This window comes from Simochromis diagramma, unplaced genomic scaffold (genome assembly GCF_900408965.1).
Source record: "Simochromis diagramma unplaced genomic scaffold, fSimDia1.1 OVJJ01000247.1, whole genome shotgun sequence".
NCBI classification, from domain to species: Eukaryota; Metazoa; Chordata; class Actinopteri; order Cichliformes; family Cichlidae; genus Simochromis; species Simochromis diagramma.
This window is the reverse complement of record NW_024386949.1, coordinates 1612006-1629030: the sequence shown is the minus strand read 5'-3', so window position 1 is coordinate 1629030 and position 17025 is coordinate 1612006. Positions and strand designations below refer to the sequence as shown.

Sequence of the window (17025 nt, the reverse complement as noted above, 5' to 3'; positions counted from 1 at the left end):
AATACTAGGAGCCATAGGAAACCTCTTAAGGGGACAAAATATAGAATTCCTGATAAATGAAGCTGAAATAATTAAAACTGGTGGTCATAACTACAAAAGACATAAAAAAACATAAAATTCTTAACTGTGTGAATATCTCCCAGGGCTCAAATTAGTGTTTGGTAAAAATGACTTTTATGTGGGCTGGGTGTTCTTCCTGGAACCTTTAGAAACTTTATTTAAAATGGCCAAACTTGCTTCCTGTTGGGTATTTGAAATCACTGTTGTATAATAGGCCAGCTGTGAGCTGTAGTTTTAATATCAGAGTCACAGCGTGAGATTGTGTTAGTTATTTTAGTTCTTTTATATTGGGTTGTTGTTGTTGTTGTTGTTGAAGGCCAGTTTAAGATGACTACATAGGTTTGTTTTTTTTAAACTGTGCTTTCTGAGTCTCAGAATGCAAATCTACAACTTTTAAGAAATCTTCTTAATAGCTAAACCTTTACATGACTGAATGGAAATTTTATAAAAACTGGTGTAATAAGTAATATGATTCTTAATCTTCTTAATCTCAGCATGGCCTGAGATTAAGAATCATACTGATTAAGAATGTCAGCATGAGCCTAAACTCCCAGTTTTTACATGTGAAACTCTTGACTGAAGAAAATGTAAAAACGTTTGTCTTTTGTCAGGATGTCCAGGAGGAATATTTAAACACGTGACAGCAATAACTGTCACAATTTTGTATGTGTACGCCTGTGTTTAATAAGTGCAGAGTAAAATGTTCCAATACATTTACAGCTGGAGATTTGTGGGTCGGGACACATTTGCAGTTAAAGAAAGGTGTTTGCATATTGTATTAATTTGAATCACTATGCAGAAAACTGCGGTACAATAGCTGTGATTATAACACTGATTAACATGTGATTACACTGTAAGTCTGACCGCTGCAGGGTTGCATTGTTATGCAAGTGAAGGCGTCCAAGTGTCTAACCTCTCTGAGTGATTATTTAAAGAGTAACAGTTGAAAGGATGACTGGATGACTGGATTGTAGACATTTGAATCATGAACAATGACTTCCAGGAGAGTCTGTGAGGATTCAAATGACTATTATGTTGTGTCAGAAGCAAGTTTCATATTATGCGGTGCTTTGCTGGTTTAATCATTTATGGGAGTTGTATCAGAGCAAAGACGGAAGGCCTAGACAAGACTCTAACAGAGATCAGTGACTTCTTGGTGTGAAAAGCTGCTGCTGAACAACAGGACGTTGTCTCCTTCTAACTTTGACTGCAAAGAGCTGCTGAGTTAGTGCCTCGAGCGAGGTAATAGATCGACTCTGATCTATGTAGAAAAAGAGGGGTTGTCTTATTTGAACTATGTGAAGAATCGGTGACCGTGTAAGATCTCAGAGAGAGTGTGTAACAATGAAAACAAGGTTTAAACTTCCACTAAAGAGAGCATGCAGAATGCCCTGTTAGACAGGCAGACAGATGGATGATAAAAGTTACGTCCCCCAAACTGTTTCCCACCTACAGTTTGTTGCTTCATTGCTGTTTTATCGTTGACTTATTTCATAAAAACTTTTGACAGTTTGGAGCTTCCGGGGAAGCACAGGCGACATGTGTATCTGCTGTAGTCGACAGGAGAAGCTGTCAACACATAAAGAAATGAAAGAAGGGCTGAAACAAAGACAACATGTTGTCATGCTGTAGTAGATCGTTAGCTAAACATGCAGAATTTTGCTTCCTCTTTGTTTTGGAGGCTTTGAGTTTTAGTTCATTAATGTTTAAAATGGAAATGGGATGCTAATGCCATGCCCTATTTTTGTGTTATCAGGAGGCACAGCATCCAGGCAGAAAGGCTTCCGGGGCTGTATCCGCTCTCTGCAGCTGAACGGCGTCACTCTGGACTTGGAGGAGAGGGCGAAGATAACACCAGGGGTTCAACCCGGCTGCCCGGGCCACTGCAGCAGCTACGGCTCGCTCTGCCAGAACCATGGCCGCTGTGTGGAGAGAGCCAGTGGCTTCCAGTGTGACTGCAGCCTGTCAGCGTATGCTGGAGTTTTCTGCCAAACAGGTGAGCAGATACAGGAACACACATTTTACTATTAATATTGTGTATGGCTTAGGAAGTTGATTGCACAAGCTTTTCTCTTAGAAAAACAGATTGTTTTAGATACTTAGTGATGCTGACCCCCAGGTCTGTCCCACTCATTTTTTTAGAGGCTTTTTTGTTGGGAGTCCTTTGGGTTTACTTCTCTGTGGTTTCTTTGTTCTTTATTTAATGCAGGTTTTGTTTTTCTATCTATTTGTCACTGCATTAAGTCCTTGTTTGTTTTAGTTACGGATTTCATTTAGAGTTTTATAGTTCCCTCAATGTGTCCTTTGTCCTCATCTCCTGTGAGTTTCCCTCTGTTAACTTTATTCATGTGTCTGTATCCCCTCGTTTTTTTGTTTCTCACTTCTCGTTTCTTTTTGGAAGTTATTTTCTCTTTTGTCTGGTTTTAGTTTAATCTGGTTAAACAGTTTTTTCATCAGCCCGTCATAAAAGTCTCAGTCTGCTTCACGCATTCTGCATCGCGGTACTCTCACTTCATTAAACATGACAAATGTATTGTTTATGTGTAGAGGAACTCCACAGCAAGGTGAGGTACATGGCCCAGACATTCGTCCTTATCTTATTTTGGCTTTTTGAAAAGTTTGTCTTTTTTGTTGTTTGTTGCTGGGTAGCTTCTTATTGACGAGACACCTGAGGTCGAATGAGTAGAGTAAAAGTCCAGTATAACCAAAATGTCTTAAAGGCGCTCCATCGTTGATGAAAAAATGCTGAGCTCTTAGTTAATGTAAGATTACTTCTCAATAATGTAGAGTTAAACTTTATGGAAGCATGATTTTAGAAACACATCGTGACATCTTATTTGACATTTAAAATACTTTTTGTCACGGTTCTGGGTCATTTCGACCCAGCATTTTCAGTTTCTTGTATTTTGGTATTTTTCTGTATTATGTTTTATTTTCTAATTCTTTAGTTGTCCTGTTTTGAATATGATAAGGTTTCAGTGTTATTCTGGTTAAGAGTTTGTTCTTAGGCTTAGTTCAATGTCTATTCTGTGCCTGTCATGTTTGCTGTTTTACTTTGAAGGTCTTGTCTCATGTTAGTGTATTCAATTTTACTTCCTAGTCTTGCCCAGTGTTGGGTAAGTTACTTTAAATTAGTAACTTAGTTACATTACTAGTTACTTCTATCAAAAGTAACTCAGTTACTTCAGGTTACTCGTTACTTTCAAAGTAACTAGTTACTAGGGAAAGTAACTTTGATTTTACTCAGAATTCTCTTGTTAATGCGTTGCTTCCGTAACTGGATACCCAGCAAGATTGCCAGTCTTCTAGCTTGCTTACTTGCCACAAGTGCACTGTGCCACCTACCAATAGAAAGGAAAAGATAATGTGCATATTTCCACGAGAGAAATCCCACGCCTGGACCGTCGTTGACCGCCGCCATGATTCTAGCCTACGTCATAGCGCCATGTGCGCTTTTTACGTCCAACACAAAAACTGCAGTCATGGTCCTTTGATTGCACTCAGAACTCGGAAATTCTGCCTTCCGAATAGGAAGATGTAGGTAACACCAGACTGCAGATGAGCTGCATACAGGGCTGGACTGGGACAAAAAATCAGCCCGGGCATTTTGGCTAGAGACCGGCCCACCATTATAGGAAAAATCATACAGCCTTTGAATGAAAACAAACGACAGAGACGGGACTTGCGACAGAAAAGCAGATCAGCTGATCATTGATCAGTTTCATGATTGAAGTAGAAACAGGAGAGGGAGGGGGAGGGAATGAGAGAAGAAGAGGCAGCTGTGCAGCAAAGACACAGAATAACTCCAGCTTTGTGTCTTTTTCATTGTAGCTGAAGTCCGGGACAAACTGTGTTCCTTTTCACCGCAATACGAAACGCATGATATTTTCTCTGAATACGAGACGATTCCGTTTTTTACGGGACGGTTGGAAACTCTAATTATTAACCTTATGAACAAAATAAAGTTCAACATCAGTAACATAGCACCCACCCAGCTGTATAGAAACTCCGTCATGCTAGCTAGTACCCAGTACGAAAAAGTCAGCATAACGAAAATAAACTCCACCTAAACTTGGTTCATATCTGACCCAGATGGACTGCAGGTCATAACTTCTTACCTGAAGTTCAGTTCACCTGACACTCGGACCGGCGGCCGTCTCGGGTCTCTGCTCCTCCTGCGTCCCCTTTCCCTCATCCACCTGCTGGCCTCCACCACTTGCTAATGTTACTGAATCTGTGGAAGCTCCACGATAGCCACCACACGAAGTAATGAATAACGACCCAGTAACAACTAACGCGTTCCTGATTTTGGCATAACTAGTTACCGTGCTCGTTACCACAATAATAATGTAGTTACTGTAACGCGTTACTTAATAACGCGTTAGTCCCAACACTGGTCTTGCCTAATAAGTTCCAGCTATGTGTCCACCTGTTCCTCATTTCCTCATCTTCCTGCTAGTCTATTTTAGCCCCTGGCAGTCAGTACTTGTCGTTGCGTCCTCCACGTTAGTTGTGTGTGTATCCCTCGTCTTCTGTCGTCAGGTTATGTCATGCCACGCCATGCATTCCCAGTCTAGTTAAGCAATCCTTGTTTGAGTGTTTTTGTATTGCCAAGTTTGTGTTTCCAGCAAATAAAGCTGCCGTCTTAAGTTAATATTTTGTCTCAGGGTCCTGCACTTGGGTCCAGCCACTGCCAGCCACACAGCTAATCGTGACACTTTTACTTTTCAAATCTCAAATACAGAGCAAAAAGATCACAATGAGTATTTGTGATACAAAAAGAAATGTTCAGTTTGACCTGGATTCAAAACAGCATCGAGCTAATCAATGCACAAACGTATTTTAATCTAAGTAGTTTATGTCAGAATCCCCATGCAGAACTATTCTGACGCACATGCTTTTCATTGTGCATTTCTATTCTAAGGAATTTTTAGACCTTATGGTTAGTTGTTTTTGCAATTTGCTGACTATCTCAAAGCACACAGGTAAAGAAACCAAACACAAGTTCTTCTGAGGGTGGGAAGAACAGAAGATAAGAAATATGAAGTGAACCCCTTCCTCTGTCTTTAGCTCTCTTGTAACATCCTGACCAAAACCACTGTTCTGTGTGAAAAGCAAAAGTTTTGGAGATGGCAAATCATTTGATATTCAGAAGAGAGAGTTTGGATTGGGTTTTACTTCAGTGGTGTCACCTGCTTTGACCCCTCTCCAGAGGATCTGTCTAAACTCTACAGTATGCTGCACAGTGTCACATCATACTTCCATCCCCTTCCCTCAGCGCAGCTGCCTTATACATCTCGCACACTGAGGTTAAAGCATAGTTTGAAGGTATGTAGGTTAGTTTTATTTCTCTGAGAAGAGTCCTTCACTGTGAAGATCAGTCCTGATTGTCTCTCTTGGGATAGAAAATTAGTCTTTCAGAGTTATTTCTAATACAGATGGGTGAAATTCCTCAAGTTTATGGAGTGGAAGTTGAAATAATGCCAAAGCACTTACAAGTGAGTGTTTATCCTGCTGCCTGAAGGTTAAGAACCTATACTTTACTGAAAACATTTTTCTGCTTTTATGCTACTCAGCACCCATCAAGAAGTACTTGATGTGGTTTGATGTAGATAGCTACTGTTTCATATGATTGAAGTCTATTTTAGTGATTTGTTTTTGATGTTAAAGTCACTAACAGTGCGTCACCACGTTGACCTTTGTGTTCTCCATTAGTTCTATAACTGAGTTCAACCATCTGTCCTTTTTGAGCCCGCCTCCCACTAAACACCGATATCTACTGATCTCTCACATCATGCTGATGCTGATGCTGATGCACGCTTTGTTTTTCTTTGTGAGTCACAGTGAGACACTCTGTGTTTGATATATTAAAAGTTAATCTCTGTGTCTGGTTGGAAAATGAAAGCAAGAAGTTCTAAAGACTAATTTCTGTAATTAGAAATATAAAGTTCCTAAGTAATAAGACATGCACGATCCTTCCTACACCACAGCCCTCATTTGGAGTTAATTAAAGTTGGAAAACACTGTGGGGATAATTTTGTATATATTTATTGTTCTGTGCCCCAGAAATAATTTGTTTACTCTTACACTATTGAAAGCAGAGCTAACACTTTTCAAACTAGAATCTTTTTCATGTAGGCTGAAAACTTAGGATGTGAAGTTTTCAAATTATTGCCAATGCTCTAGCAATCAGCTGAAAAGCAGAAGATTATTAATGATATTTTTGATAACTGAAATTCTGGAGACGTCAGTAAACTGGTAAAACAAATAAGGTGGGTTTCAAATATCCAGCTAGTTCAGGCTGGGTACTTGAGCGTACAGAGAAAGAAAATTAATAGCTAGATACTGTAGGTTGATGGGTTCATTCCAAAGGCTGATCTCGTTGAGCAGGAGTAAAAAGTTTAAGTTTGAGCTCCAGTGACCTTTGACACCTCAGAACAGCGGTCACCAACCTTTCTTGCGCCACGGACCGGTTTATGTCCAACAATATTTTCACGGACCAGCCTTTAAGGTGTCGCGGATAAATACAACAAAATAAAACCAGTACCGGTACCAAAAAAAACAAAAGATTTATTCATAACACACGGGAAAAGACCCAGGGAAACAGAGTTAATGATAAAAACGATAAAAATATAATGTGAAACCCATACATTTCACACCCGAGCCTCAACTCTCGCGGCCCAGTACCGAACGACTCACAGACCGGTACCGCTCCGTGGCCCGGGGGTTGGGGACCGCTGCCTCAGAATGATGATAAAATATGCAATATGAGTTTAATATTTTGTGTCAGTTGACTTTTTTTTATTATTAGAAAGTCATATATTTCATGTATTTATGACAGCAATAAGATGTTGTTGCACTATTCTATAACCTCTTTAACTCTTTTAAAGTTTAATTTGAACAGCACTCTAAATCCTCGCCTATTTATTTTTGTCCTGTCTGCCAGAGGTGTCAGCCAGCTTCAAGCCTGGAACATCAGTCAGCTACACCTTCAAGGAGCCCTATGAGCTGAGCAGGAACAGCAGCGCTCTGCCGTCCTCCATCTACTCTGAGATGACACTGAGAGCAGAGAACATCTCTTTGAGCTTCAGGACGAACCAGAGTCCAGCTCTGCTGCTCTACGTCAGCTCCTACTACAGAGAATACCTGGCTGTGCTCATCAACAAGCATGGTAAGAGGGGCACAGGCCTCCTACGCTTGTTTGTCTTTTCTTCTTTTCCTTTTAATGATCTCATCTCCTTTCTTTCCTTATCCTCCTCCTCAAGTTAATTGAGAGGTGTCTCGATCCTCCTTGTACACTGTTCTTCTCAGTCTTACCCCTGCTAACTCCACTTTTAGTTTTCCCAACTTTAAAGTTTTGAAACCTCAGAAACTTTTAATGCCAGCCCTCATTTTTCTCCCTAAACTTTGTCTAGTTATATTTTTTAAATTTGCTTCTCCTCCCTGATGCTCCTCTCGTTTCTCTTCTCCTCTCCTTTTATTCCCTCCTGTTCTCTCCTATTCATTCCTAACAACTTTTCCTGATTTTGACCTCGTTTCCTGCTCTCCATCATCAAAATCTGTCAGATCACTCCTCTCTCTGGATTTGCCTCGTCAGCCTTTAGCATTTTCTATACAGCCAGCTTTGCCAGCTATTAGGTTTTGTCTCAAGTTAAGAATAAAGCGTTTTCTGGACTTATCTCTGAGACCCAATGAGTGACACTGCAGGAATAAGGATTAGGTCGGCCGATAATAGGAGGCAGGTCAGCGCACTTCTGAATAAAAGAGCCAGAAACATGCTGAAGTGTTTTCTTAGCTTCTGTGTGAAATAATTGTGTTGTGAGTTTGACTTTTAAGAGTGGTACGAGGCACTTTGAGTTGAAAATTACATTTTCAGCATCCAGGAATCTAATAAAATTGGCACTTTGCTGCTAGATTAGTTGTAAATGGATTTTTTCTGGTGTTAATGACTCAGAGAAAGCTGATGGACAGCAGGGCATTAAGATTTGCTGCTGACCGTGGAGTCGTCAGGTAAATGCTCTTAAAATGAAGCGTCCAATTAAATCCCTGAGAGCTTTCTCTTGTTTGCCCTAAGATGGCTCATTTCTTTTCATCCTTGACTGCAGTTAAACCCTCTCAGCCCGAGCACTACTGCTTCACTTAGGGCCCTTTTTCCTTTTTTAAAGAATACATTTATTGTTATTAGAGCAGTAGCTGGTACGTGGTACGTCTTTAATATTTCCCCTTCTCCTCAGCACCTCAAAAAGAAGATATTGAATTGTAATTTTAACCTTGTGATATGATTTATTCACTTTGATTTATGGAAATATTGCAGATGTGAGAAAAAAAACTTTCGTTTTTAAAAACAATCTTTAATCTTCACTCTTTTGATAAATCTCCAATTAATATGCTTGACTATTAGGGGAATTAATTGGATTAGCTCTGTTATTGATGGGGAATTAGCGCTTATCCTCCTAATATGCAAATCTCAATTAATAGAACAACAACTTCTTCAAAACATTCAGATCCATATATGAAGGATTAAATGTATGTTTGCCCTGCTGGTGAAGATTATACAACGTAGCAAAGCCTAATTTTCAGGAAAAGACCAAACTTAATGCTGATGATCTCAAATCCTTCTTCTGTGAAAGTGTAGAAATGTTACTTCTTTCATATATCTGAGTTGTACCACTATTATTTGATGAGTATGTGTGTGTGTGTCTGTTATGTATGAAGATAAGCTGGAGGTGAGATACAAGCTGGACAGCAGCAGAGATGCTGAAGTGTTAAGGAGCAGCGTGAGGAACGTGGCCAATGGACAGCTTCACACCGTTACCATCAAGAGGCTGACAGACTCTGTGTCTGTGCAGGTAAAAACACCTCATCAGCTCATGAAATCACTGCAAGTTTGCAAATTGGCAAAGTACAAAGAAATCCAGCTCGCACAAAGGCGTCGGTATTGTTTTAGGTAAAAAAAAAAAAACAAGTCCAGCGTTTAATGCAAATTTGCGAGGTTGTTGTTTTCTTACATTGGAGGAACAAAAGACAGATTAGCAGCACACAAATGATCCTGTTTGCAGAGTTAATGTGAGTGACAACAGCAACACATTCCAATAGAAACCTTTGGCCACATCCCTACCACCTTCGCTTCATAACCCTTAAAGAGTCTACAAACTGATGTTTCATTATTGTGGATCTCATAAGCTTTGGCACACAACATCATGTTTTATTCACTGTTTGCAGACTGTTGTAAAGCTGATATCTACTATAGAATTTCAGTGCACGGCAGCAATCCCGAGGGCGTTTCTCTCCATATTACTTGCTCCTTTGCACTGTCATTATCACACCAGAAAACACATCATACAAACAAGCTTCTGCTGCCACAACTCGACAAGAGTTTCTTCTTTGCTGGAAACATTTAGTTTGCATGTTTGAACCACACACTGAGAATCATTTTATTTTGTATTTCCAGAATGAGTAGCAGGTGTGGCTCGTAACAGTCACAGCAGTCTCATTGTGAGATAGGTGTAGTGATTCTTCTGACACTTCCAGAATTTAGCCTGATGCAACAGGTTATGTTGTTATGATGTTGCATCAAATACAATATCCTAATTGTGATTATCCAGTAACCAGTATCGTTACCAGTAATGTAATGGTGCTGGAGCCACTTGCTAAAATTATTCCATAAATAATGCAAAGTCATGCATCACTGTGTCGTAAAACCTGCTCCTTTTATGTCGATGATGTGCTTTTGTACACGCAGATAAAGAAGATGAGGTGCAAAGCTACTCAAGATAAAAAATTTTTGTTCCATGTCTTTGCCAATGAGGAGCTTATCTCAAGGGCAATAACACACACACACACAAGCAGTTCTGGTGTGGACCACACTACAGTATTGTAAAAAAAATCCCTCTTTGTTTTAAGCCTTAGTCAGCAATGTAGTTTACTTCCACCCACAGTAGTTGGATGCAGCTATAGCAGGACAGCGCGGACAAACCGCCCATTAAATAAGCCACAGATGAAATATGAAGCATCTTCATCGTATCTGGATCTCCTGAATCTCCTATCTTGTTAACAAGAGCCTCAGATGATGTATGAGGTAAATTTTATCTAACCAGGAGGCAGCAGCCAGAATGCCTATATAATTATCAACTGTGAGATAAATTACAAGGTGACCTTGTCTTGCGTGGGTGTAGCCTCCTGATTCACTGTGTTGTGAGGCTCCAGTAAACTATGAGGCACATTTCATCTTATCACTTTCCATCATACTGAATTGTTGTATCTTTAGCAGCATACAGTATAGGAGTCATAAGGTGATGGAGATAGTTTTACATCCATTTTAAACAAATTTGAATCAAATTTGAAGCACGTTTAGAGTACCTCGTAATACCGTTTCTGTTTCGGAGAACTCTGTAAGATGTTTTTCTCGTGCCACACCTACCGCTCAAAGTCGCCGAAATTAAAACAAAACTTTCCTATTTAAATAATGGAAATAGCTCTCTTCCTTCAGATTGATGAAAATGCCAGAGAAGACTTCAATCTGACATCTGATGGGGAATTCAACGCTGTGAAGTCGCTGGTGTTGGGCAGAGTGCACGGTAAGTGAGGAGCCTGTAAAAATAGAGAAGAAGCCCTTTTACTTAAAGAACACTCAGACTCACACTCATTTGAATAACAGCTCTGGGGTGTTTGGCCTCATTTCACACTCAGCTTTGGGAAACTTAAAGAAATAAACGTAGCTTTAGCTGTTCTCAGCAAGCCTGATTATTCAGATTATCTGGAAAAAAAAGAGACTGAGGCAAAATGGAAAAATGTCTTTAATCATGACTTTAACCCTGAACTTCGTGTATAGCTGCTGCAGGAACTGATGTTCAGACATTTCTGGTATCTTTCGTTTAAAAAAGATGCCATAGTTCAGAAGCCAAAAATGATATCAACTTTAATGTATGATGTCCTGAAAATGACAAATGTTTCATAGCATTGTCCATTTTCTCTGTAAAACACAGGTGATTATGGGTAGCTAAAACTAAAAAGTAGGTATAAAAAACATTTCAGTTAACTTAAATAAAAATAGAAACAAGATTTTAGAAAAAATAAAGCTAACGATACAATATTGTTGATTAAACATTGTTTAATTGTTGGGGTTTCCATGTATTACTTTAGTGTCTTTACAGTGTAAGCTCTTGTAACTTGGCGCTTTTTAATAAAACCAATTTGAATTGAACATAAAACTACACAGGAAATATGTTTAATTTTAATGCTCATCAATTGTGGGAAAATATGTTATTACAACAAGCTAAAGGAAACATCATTGCGTATGTGTTTTAAGCCTGAAATATGATGAGTGTAGGCATGACTTACTTGGCTTCACCAGTTGTTGCACTTAAACCTTGTTTTTAGCATCTCTATTAATATTATCAATATTGTTTCTGTAATTAATGGAAGCTTGGAAGCTAGTTCAAACAGACAACTTGAGCTTTAAGAAGCTTCACTCTTCAACTCGAGACAACTCGATCAGTCTTCATGAAACTTTGCGTAAACATTGCGTGAGGGCCGACGTCTTTGAAAGTTGACTGTTCAACTGAGCACAAAGAGACATTCATAGTGTGGGGGTTTACTAATTCAATTCAATTATATTTTAAAAAAGTCTATATTACTTTTTTTTGAGATGCAGTAGTTTGTAAAAAACAAATAAACGTAAGAACTCATCCCCATCGCCAGTTCATAGTGAAAACATGAAGAACGACTTCGGCTCAGTAAATAGGAAACACAGAAAATCTAAATCTCAGTCTAAGATGATGCAGGTGTTGTTGTAGGAGGTTGACAAATTCCCTCAGCAAATAACAGCTGAGGAGTTTGAACGTCATGCCTTTTGCAGTAACGTATCCGGGATTACAGATTTTGCAATTAGTGACCCTTATTTTATTGAAACCCTAACTTTACAGTATTATTTTTTTCTTGTGTTGTGAATTTGCCCTGTACAGGCTCTTATTTCTTGTATTTTTATTCTTTACTGTTGTGTGAATTTTCTTGCTCCATTTCTCTCTCGCGTTGCTGTTGGAACAGGTGAATTTCCCTAGTGAGGGACAATAAAGGATGTTTATATTTCTATCAAATACTATGCAAATGAAACAAAACACAACCATGGTGCATTTATGCAAATCATGGTACTGCTAAACAATCTTTTTGTTAATATTCACAAATTGGTACTTATTGCATTTTAATTATGGATATGATCTGTTTGGTCCCAGTATAAGGATGTGCTGGTGAGAAGGATTCATAAATATTAGGTTAATGGAGAATATGGGATTCAGTTTTTGTGTTTTTGCCATTAATCTGAATTGCATTACACTTCCATTATTTTTTCCATCCCATTTCTATTAATGAGGCTAGGATAAATATTCAGAACATTTCTCTGTATAATGCAGTGTATGCATAAAGCAATACAGTATTGCAAACCTTAAAACATATGGTTTGGTCAACACAGTATAATCTGTAAACAGCATAAATCTTCATAAATGGTATAACCACTTCACTTATAGTAAAATGCATGTTATTATCGCAGTATGTGCAATTTAGACATGTAGATATTTAAAAATTACATAACAACTAAAATAAATACAAATGTTTTCCTTTTTTACCTTTCTATCATACAAAAATAGATACTTATTCTGGCAAATGGGGTTCCGTCGAGGGTTTACCGTGATTGGTGGGTGAGGTTAAACCAGAACTGTGTTTGCTTTAATGCACAAGTGCAGATTTGACACCTGGGGAAAAGTACTCACTCTCTGGGAGGTGTAAACCACATCTTCATTGATCTCCAATGCATACTCTTGAACTGGGACCTGTAACAGTGCTGGGGTGAGGGAGAAATGGGCTCTGTCATGACTTATTCATGCTCTCCTTGAGCAGTACCATCAAAGACAGGCTGAGATATAAGCTGTTAATAACACGAGGTGCTGAGAGGCTGCAGGCTGTGGTCACAGCTTTCTGATAAGACTCGGAGTCACAGCAGCGCACTGGTGGTTTAAAACGTAACACTCTGCAATTAATAGTGAAACATGAGTCAGCCGAATGAAATGCCTTTCATCCGTGGCATCCATCGGGACGTGCTATGTAATGAACATAAGATAATGTACAATTTTGCACCATGTAAGAACTGAAAAACTGTGGCAAAATCTTTAACAGTTTAAAAGAACAACAATTAACGAAATAATGGAAATCCACATGTAATAGAAGCCGTGCACTCATGCTGTCTTATTACACAACTAATACAAATCCCCTCAGGATCCTTTTCTTTATGCAGTAAATCTGCTCAGTGTTCCACTGTGGGTTTTAACCCTGTCATGTCAGCATGTGACCGGTCCTCCCCTCTGTCAAACCAGCAGAGGCTGAGAGTCAGATCAGGATCTGAAAAGCAGCAGGAAAGTGGATTTTCTGTCACTCCCCTCGAACCCTGTCATCCATCAGCCTAACTAATGGACCCGGAAGGAATACAGAGAAACAAAGTGGGGGTAGAGAGAGTGGCTGTAGTGTATCAGCCGAGAGGAGCTTACAGGCTGCGCCAGTGTCTCCTGCTGCTCTCATCAACATGCAGATGTGTGCTGCTTAAACCACAGTCACCTCTCAGTCATCTGAACAGATAGTGATGCAGCTGTTTCCAGCAGTAATGTGGGCTTTCACAGCTGCTGTTTACACCGCTGTGAAGGAGCAGAGGTGAATGATGGAGAGTTTGAAGTCAATAAAATGAACAGAAAGAGCTGGAAAGTGCACGTGTCAAACGGAGTGATGGATGCAGACTTTAAAGCTGACCAGCTGAACGGTTTGTGTTGTATTGACAGTGTGTGTGAGGTTGTGTGTGTCCTTATTACTGTCAATGAGCTGCCGCTATTGTCCCACTCTGATAACGTGGGAATGTGAAGCAGGATCAATGTACCTGTCAGTGTTTGTCGTGCTTTTTGTCGTGTCAGATCACCCTATTGGTTGACGGAGCAAGCTTCTGAAAGGTTAAAAGTTCAGTTATCTGAAGTGATTAACTAAACTGTCCTATGGAAACCATAAGGTTTATATTTTTAAAGCTGTTGTCGAAATGATGACACACATGGCTTCTTTTAATGTAAAGCATTTCGTTTACATTTTAAATTTACATTTAAAGTTAGTCCTAAAACCAAGTTAACAAGTTCAGTCTGATAATAAGACAAAACAGCAAAGTCTGGCCGCTGTGGCATGCCAGTAAATTGTAAAACTATAGATTAAACTTACAAGGTGAAGCTAACTTACGGCTGACAATAGATACACATTTCTTAGTGATACAATGCTTCTCACTAAACTCTTGCCAAAAAAAAGCAAAGACATGCACGTCTCAAATACTCGAAGCAATGAGTTACAGACGTGGACAAAATTGTTGGTACCCTTCAGTCAATAAAAGAAAAACTCACAATGCTCACAGAAATAACTTTCATCTGACAAAAGTCTTAATAAATAAAAATTCTATGAATGTTAACCAATGAAAGTCAGACATTGTTTTTCAACCATGCTTCAACGTAATTATTTAAAAAATAAATGCATGGAACAAGCCTGGACAAAAATGATGGTACCCCTAGAAGAGAATCAAAATAATGTGACCAAAGGGACACGTTAATCCAAGGTGTGTCCACTAATTAGCATCCCTGGTGTCTACAATCTTGTAATCAGTCAGTGGGCCTATGTATATGACTCCAGGTAGTCACTGTGTTGTTTGGTGACATGGTGTGTGCCACACTCAACATGGACCAGAGGAAGCAAAGGAAAGAGTTGTCTCAGGAGATGAGAAAGAAAATCATAGATAATCATGTTAAAGATAAAGGCTATAAGACCATCTCCAAGCAGCTAGATGTTCCTGTGACTACAGTTGCACATGTTATTCAGAAATTTAAGATCCATGGGACTGTAGCCAACCTCCCTGGACGTGGCTGCAGGAGGAAAATTGATGACAAATCAAAGAGACGGATAATCCGAATGGTAACAAAAGAGCCCAGAAAGACTTCTAAAGAGATCCAAGGTGAACTTCATGCTCAAAGAACATTAGTGTCAGATCGCACCATCCGTCGTTGTTTCAGCCAAAGTGGACTACATGGGAGACGACCAAGGAGGACACCATTGTTGAAAACAAATCATAAAACAGCCAGACTGGAATAAGCCAAACTACATGTTGACAAGCCACAAAGCTTCTGGGAGAATGTCCTGTGGACAGATGAGACAAAAATGGAACTTTTTGCCAAGGCACATCAGCTCTAAAAAAATGAAGCATATCAATATCCTACTGTGAAACATGGAGGAGACTCTGTTATGTTCTGGGGCTGCTTTGCTGCATCTGGCACAGGGTGTCTTGAATCTGTGCGGGGTACAAGGAAATCTCAAGACTATCAAGGAATTCTAGAGAGAAATGTGCTGGCCAGTGTCAGAAAGCTTGGTCTCAGTCGCAGGTCATGGGTCTTGCAACAGGACAATGACCCAAAACACACAGCGAAAACACCCAAGAATGGCTAAGAGGAAAACATTGGACTATTTTAAAGTGGCCTTCTATGAGCCCTGACCTCAATCCTATTGAGCATCTTTGGAAAAGCAGCCCTTCAAACTGGAAACACCTGGAGCAGTTTGGTCATGAGGAGTGGGCCAAAATACCTGCTGAAGGGTGCAGAAGTCTCATTGACAGTTACAGGAATCATTTAATTGCAGTGATCGCCTCAAAAGGTTGTGCAACAAAATATTAAGTTGTGGGTACCATCATTGTTGTCCAGGCCTTTTTCAAGCATTTATTTTTCAAATAATTACGTTGAAGCATGGTTGAAGGCAATGTCTGAATTTCATTGGTTAACATTTATAGAAGTTTTGTTTATTATTACTTTTGTCAGATGTAAGTTATTTCTGTGAGCATTGTGAGTTTTTCTTTTATTGACTGAAGGGTACCAACAATTTTGTCCACGTCTGTATTTGTTCACTGAGCGATCCTTCTCCTTGCACAAGGCTTGCTGGTTGATTTGTAAAGTTACACTTTCAAATCATTATAAAATCGACAAAAGGGCAAAACTCTCAAAAGTGGATTATATGGTTGTCACAAAAAAAATACTTTTTGGTATTTTTGATTTTAAGAGTCTGATATTTCCTTATTCCCAGAATCTGATGACCTGGATCCAGACCTGGCCAAGTTGGCGTCCCTCGGTTTTACTGGTTGTCTGTCTGTGGTTCACTTTAACACCATGAGTCCTCTGAAAGCAGCTCTTCTCCACTCAGACACCAGCACTGTCATCATCACTGGACCTTTAGTCCAATCTAACTGTGGCTCTGCAGCTTCAACCAATCCCTATGCAGCTGAGAACACACACCACCTGTCAGGTAAGAAAGGAGGAGCCTCATTTGCATCATCTGTGAAGAAGCTGTTTTGTGGTAATTAAATTATTAGAGTCTTAAACATCAAAAGACTTGCTCTATTCCATAACTAACACTAAAAACATATTCTAGATGCTGTTTTCCTGCAGAACTCATTTGCTGTTGTCAAGTATTTGTGTGTGTGTGTGTGTGTTGGTTGTGTGGTGTGTGGTATCCAAATCATATATATATAATATTATAGATCTAATATAAAATAAGATAGATATAATATATATATATAGATATTATATAGTACATGAAACAACTAATCCACCAGCACACCCTGCGGGCGTTATCTCAGAGAGCCTGGGAGTGAGGCTGCGCAGTATCTTAGCTGTTCCCAGGACTGCGCTCTTCTGGACAGAATCTCCATGTGTTCCCGGGATTGTGGAGCCACTCGCCTAGCTTGGGAGTCACCGCACTAGTGCTCCGATTACCACGGGACCCGTACTTCACCTCCACATCCCTCGAGCTCTTCTCTGAGCCCTTGGTATTTCTCCAGCTTCTCGTGTTCCTTCTTCCTGATATTGCTGTCATTCGGAACCGCTACATCGATCACTACGGCCGTCTTCTTCTGTT

General features: G+C 39.6%; 1 protein-coding gene across 1 annotated transcript in view; it reads left to right on the top strand.

The window, feature by feature from the left end:
* The window catches only part of LOC120737661 (contactin-associated protein-like 4), a 145181-nt gene that overhangs the window by 118201 nt on the left and 9955 nt on the right, over positions 1 to 17025 (top strand). Inside the window, exons 18-22 of the mRNA XM_040038498.1 lie at positions 1817 to 2056; positions 7007 to 7231; positions 8776 to 8909; positions 10550 to 10637; positions 16195 to 16413. Coding sequence (XP_039894432.1) covers positions 1817 to 2056; positions 7007 to 7231; positions 8776 to 8909; positions 10550 to 10637; positions 16195 to 16413 — 906 coding nt within the window. The remainder of the gene's footprint in view (positions 1 to 1816; positions 2057 to 7006; positions 7232 to 8775; positions 8910 to 10549; positions 10638 to 16194; positions 16414 to 17025) is intronic.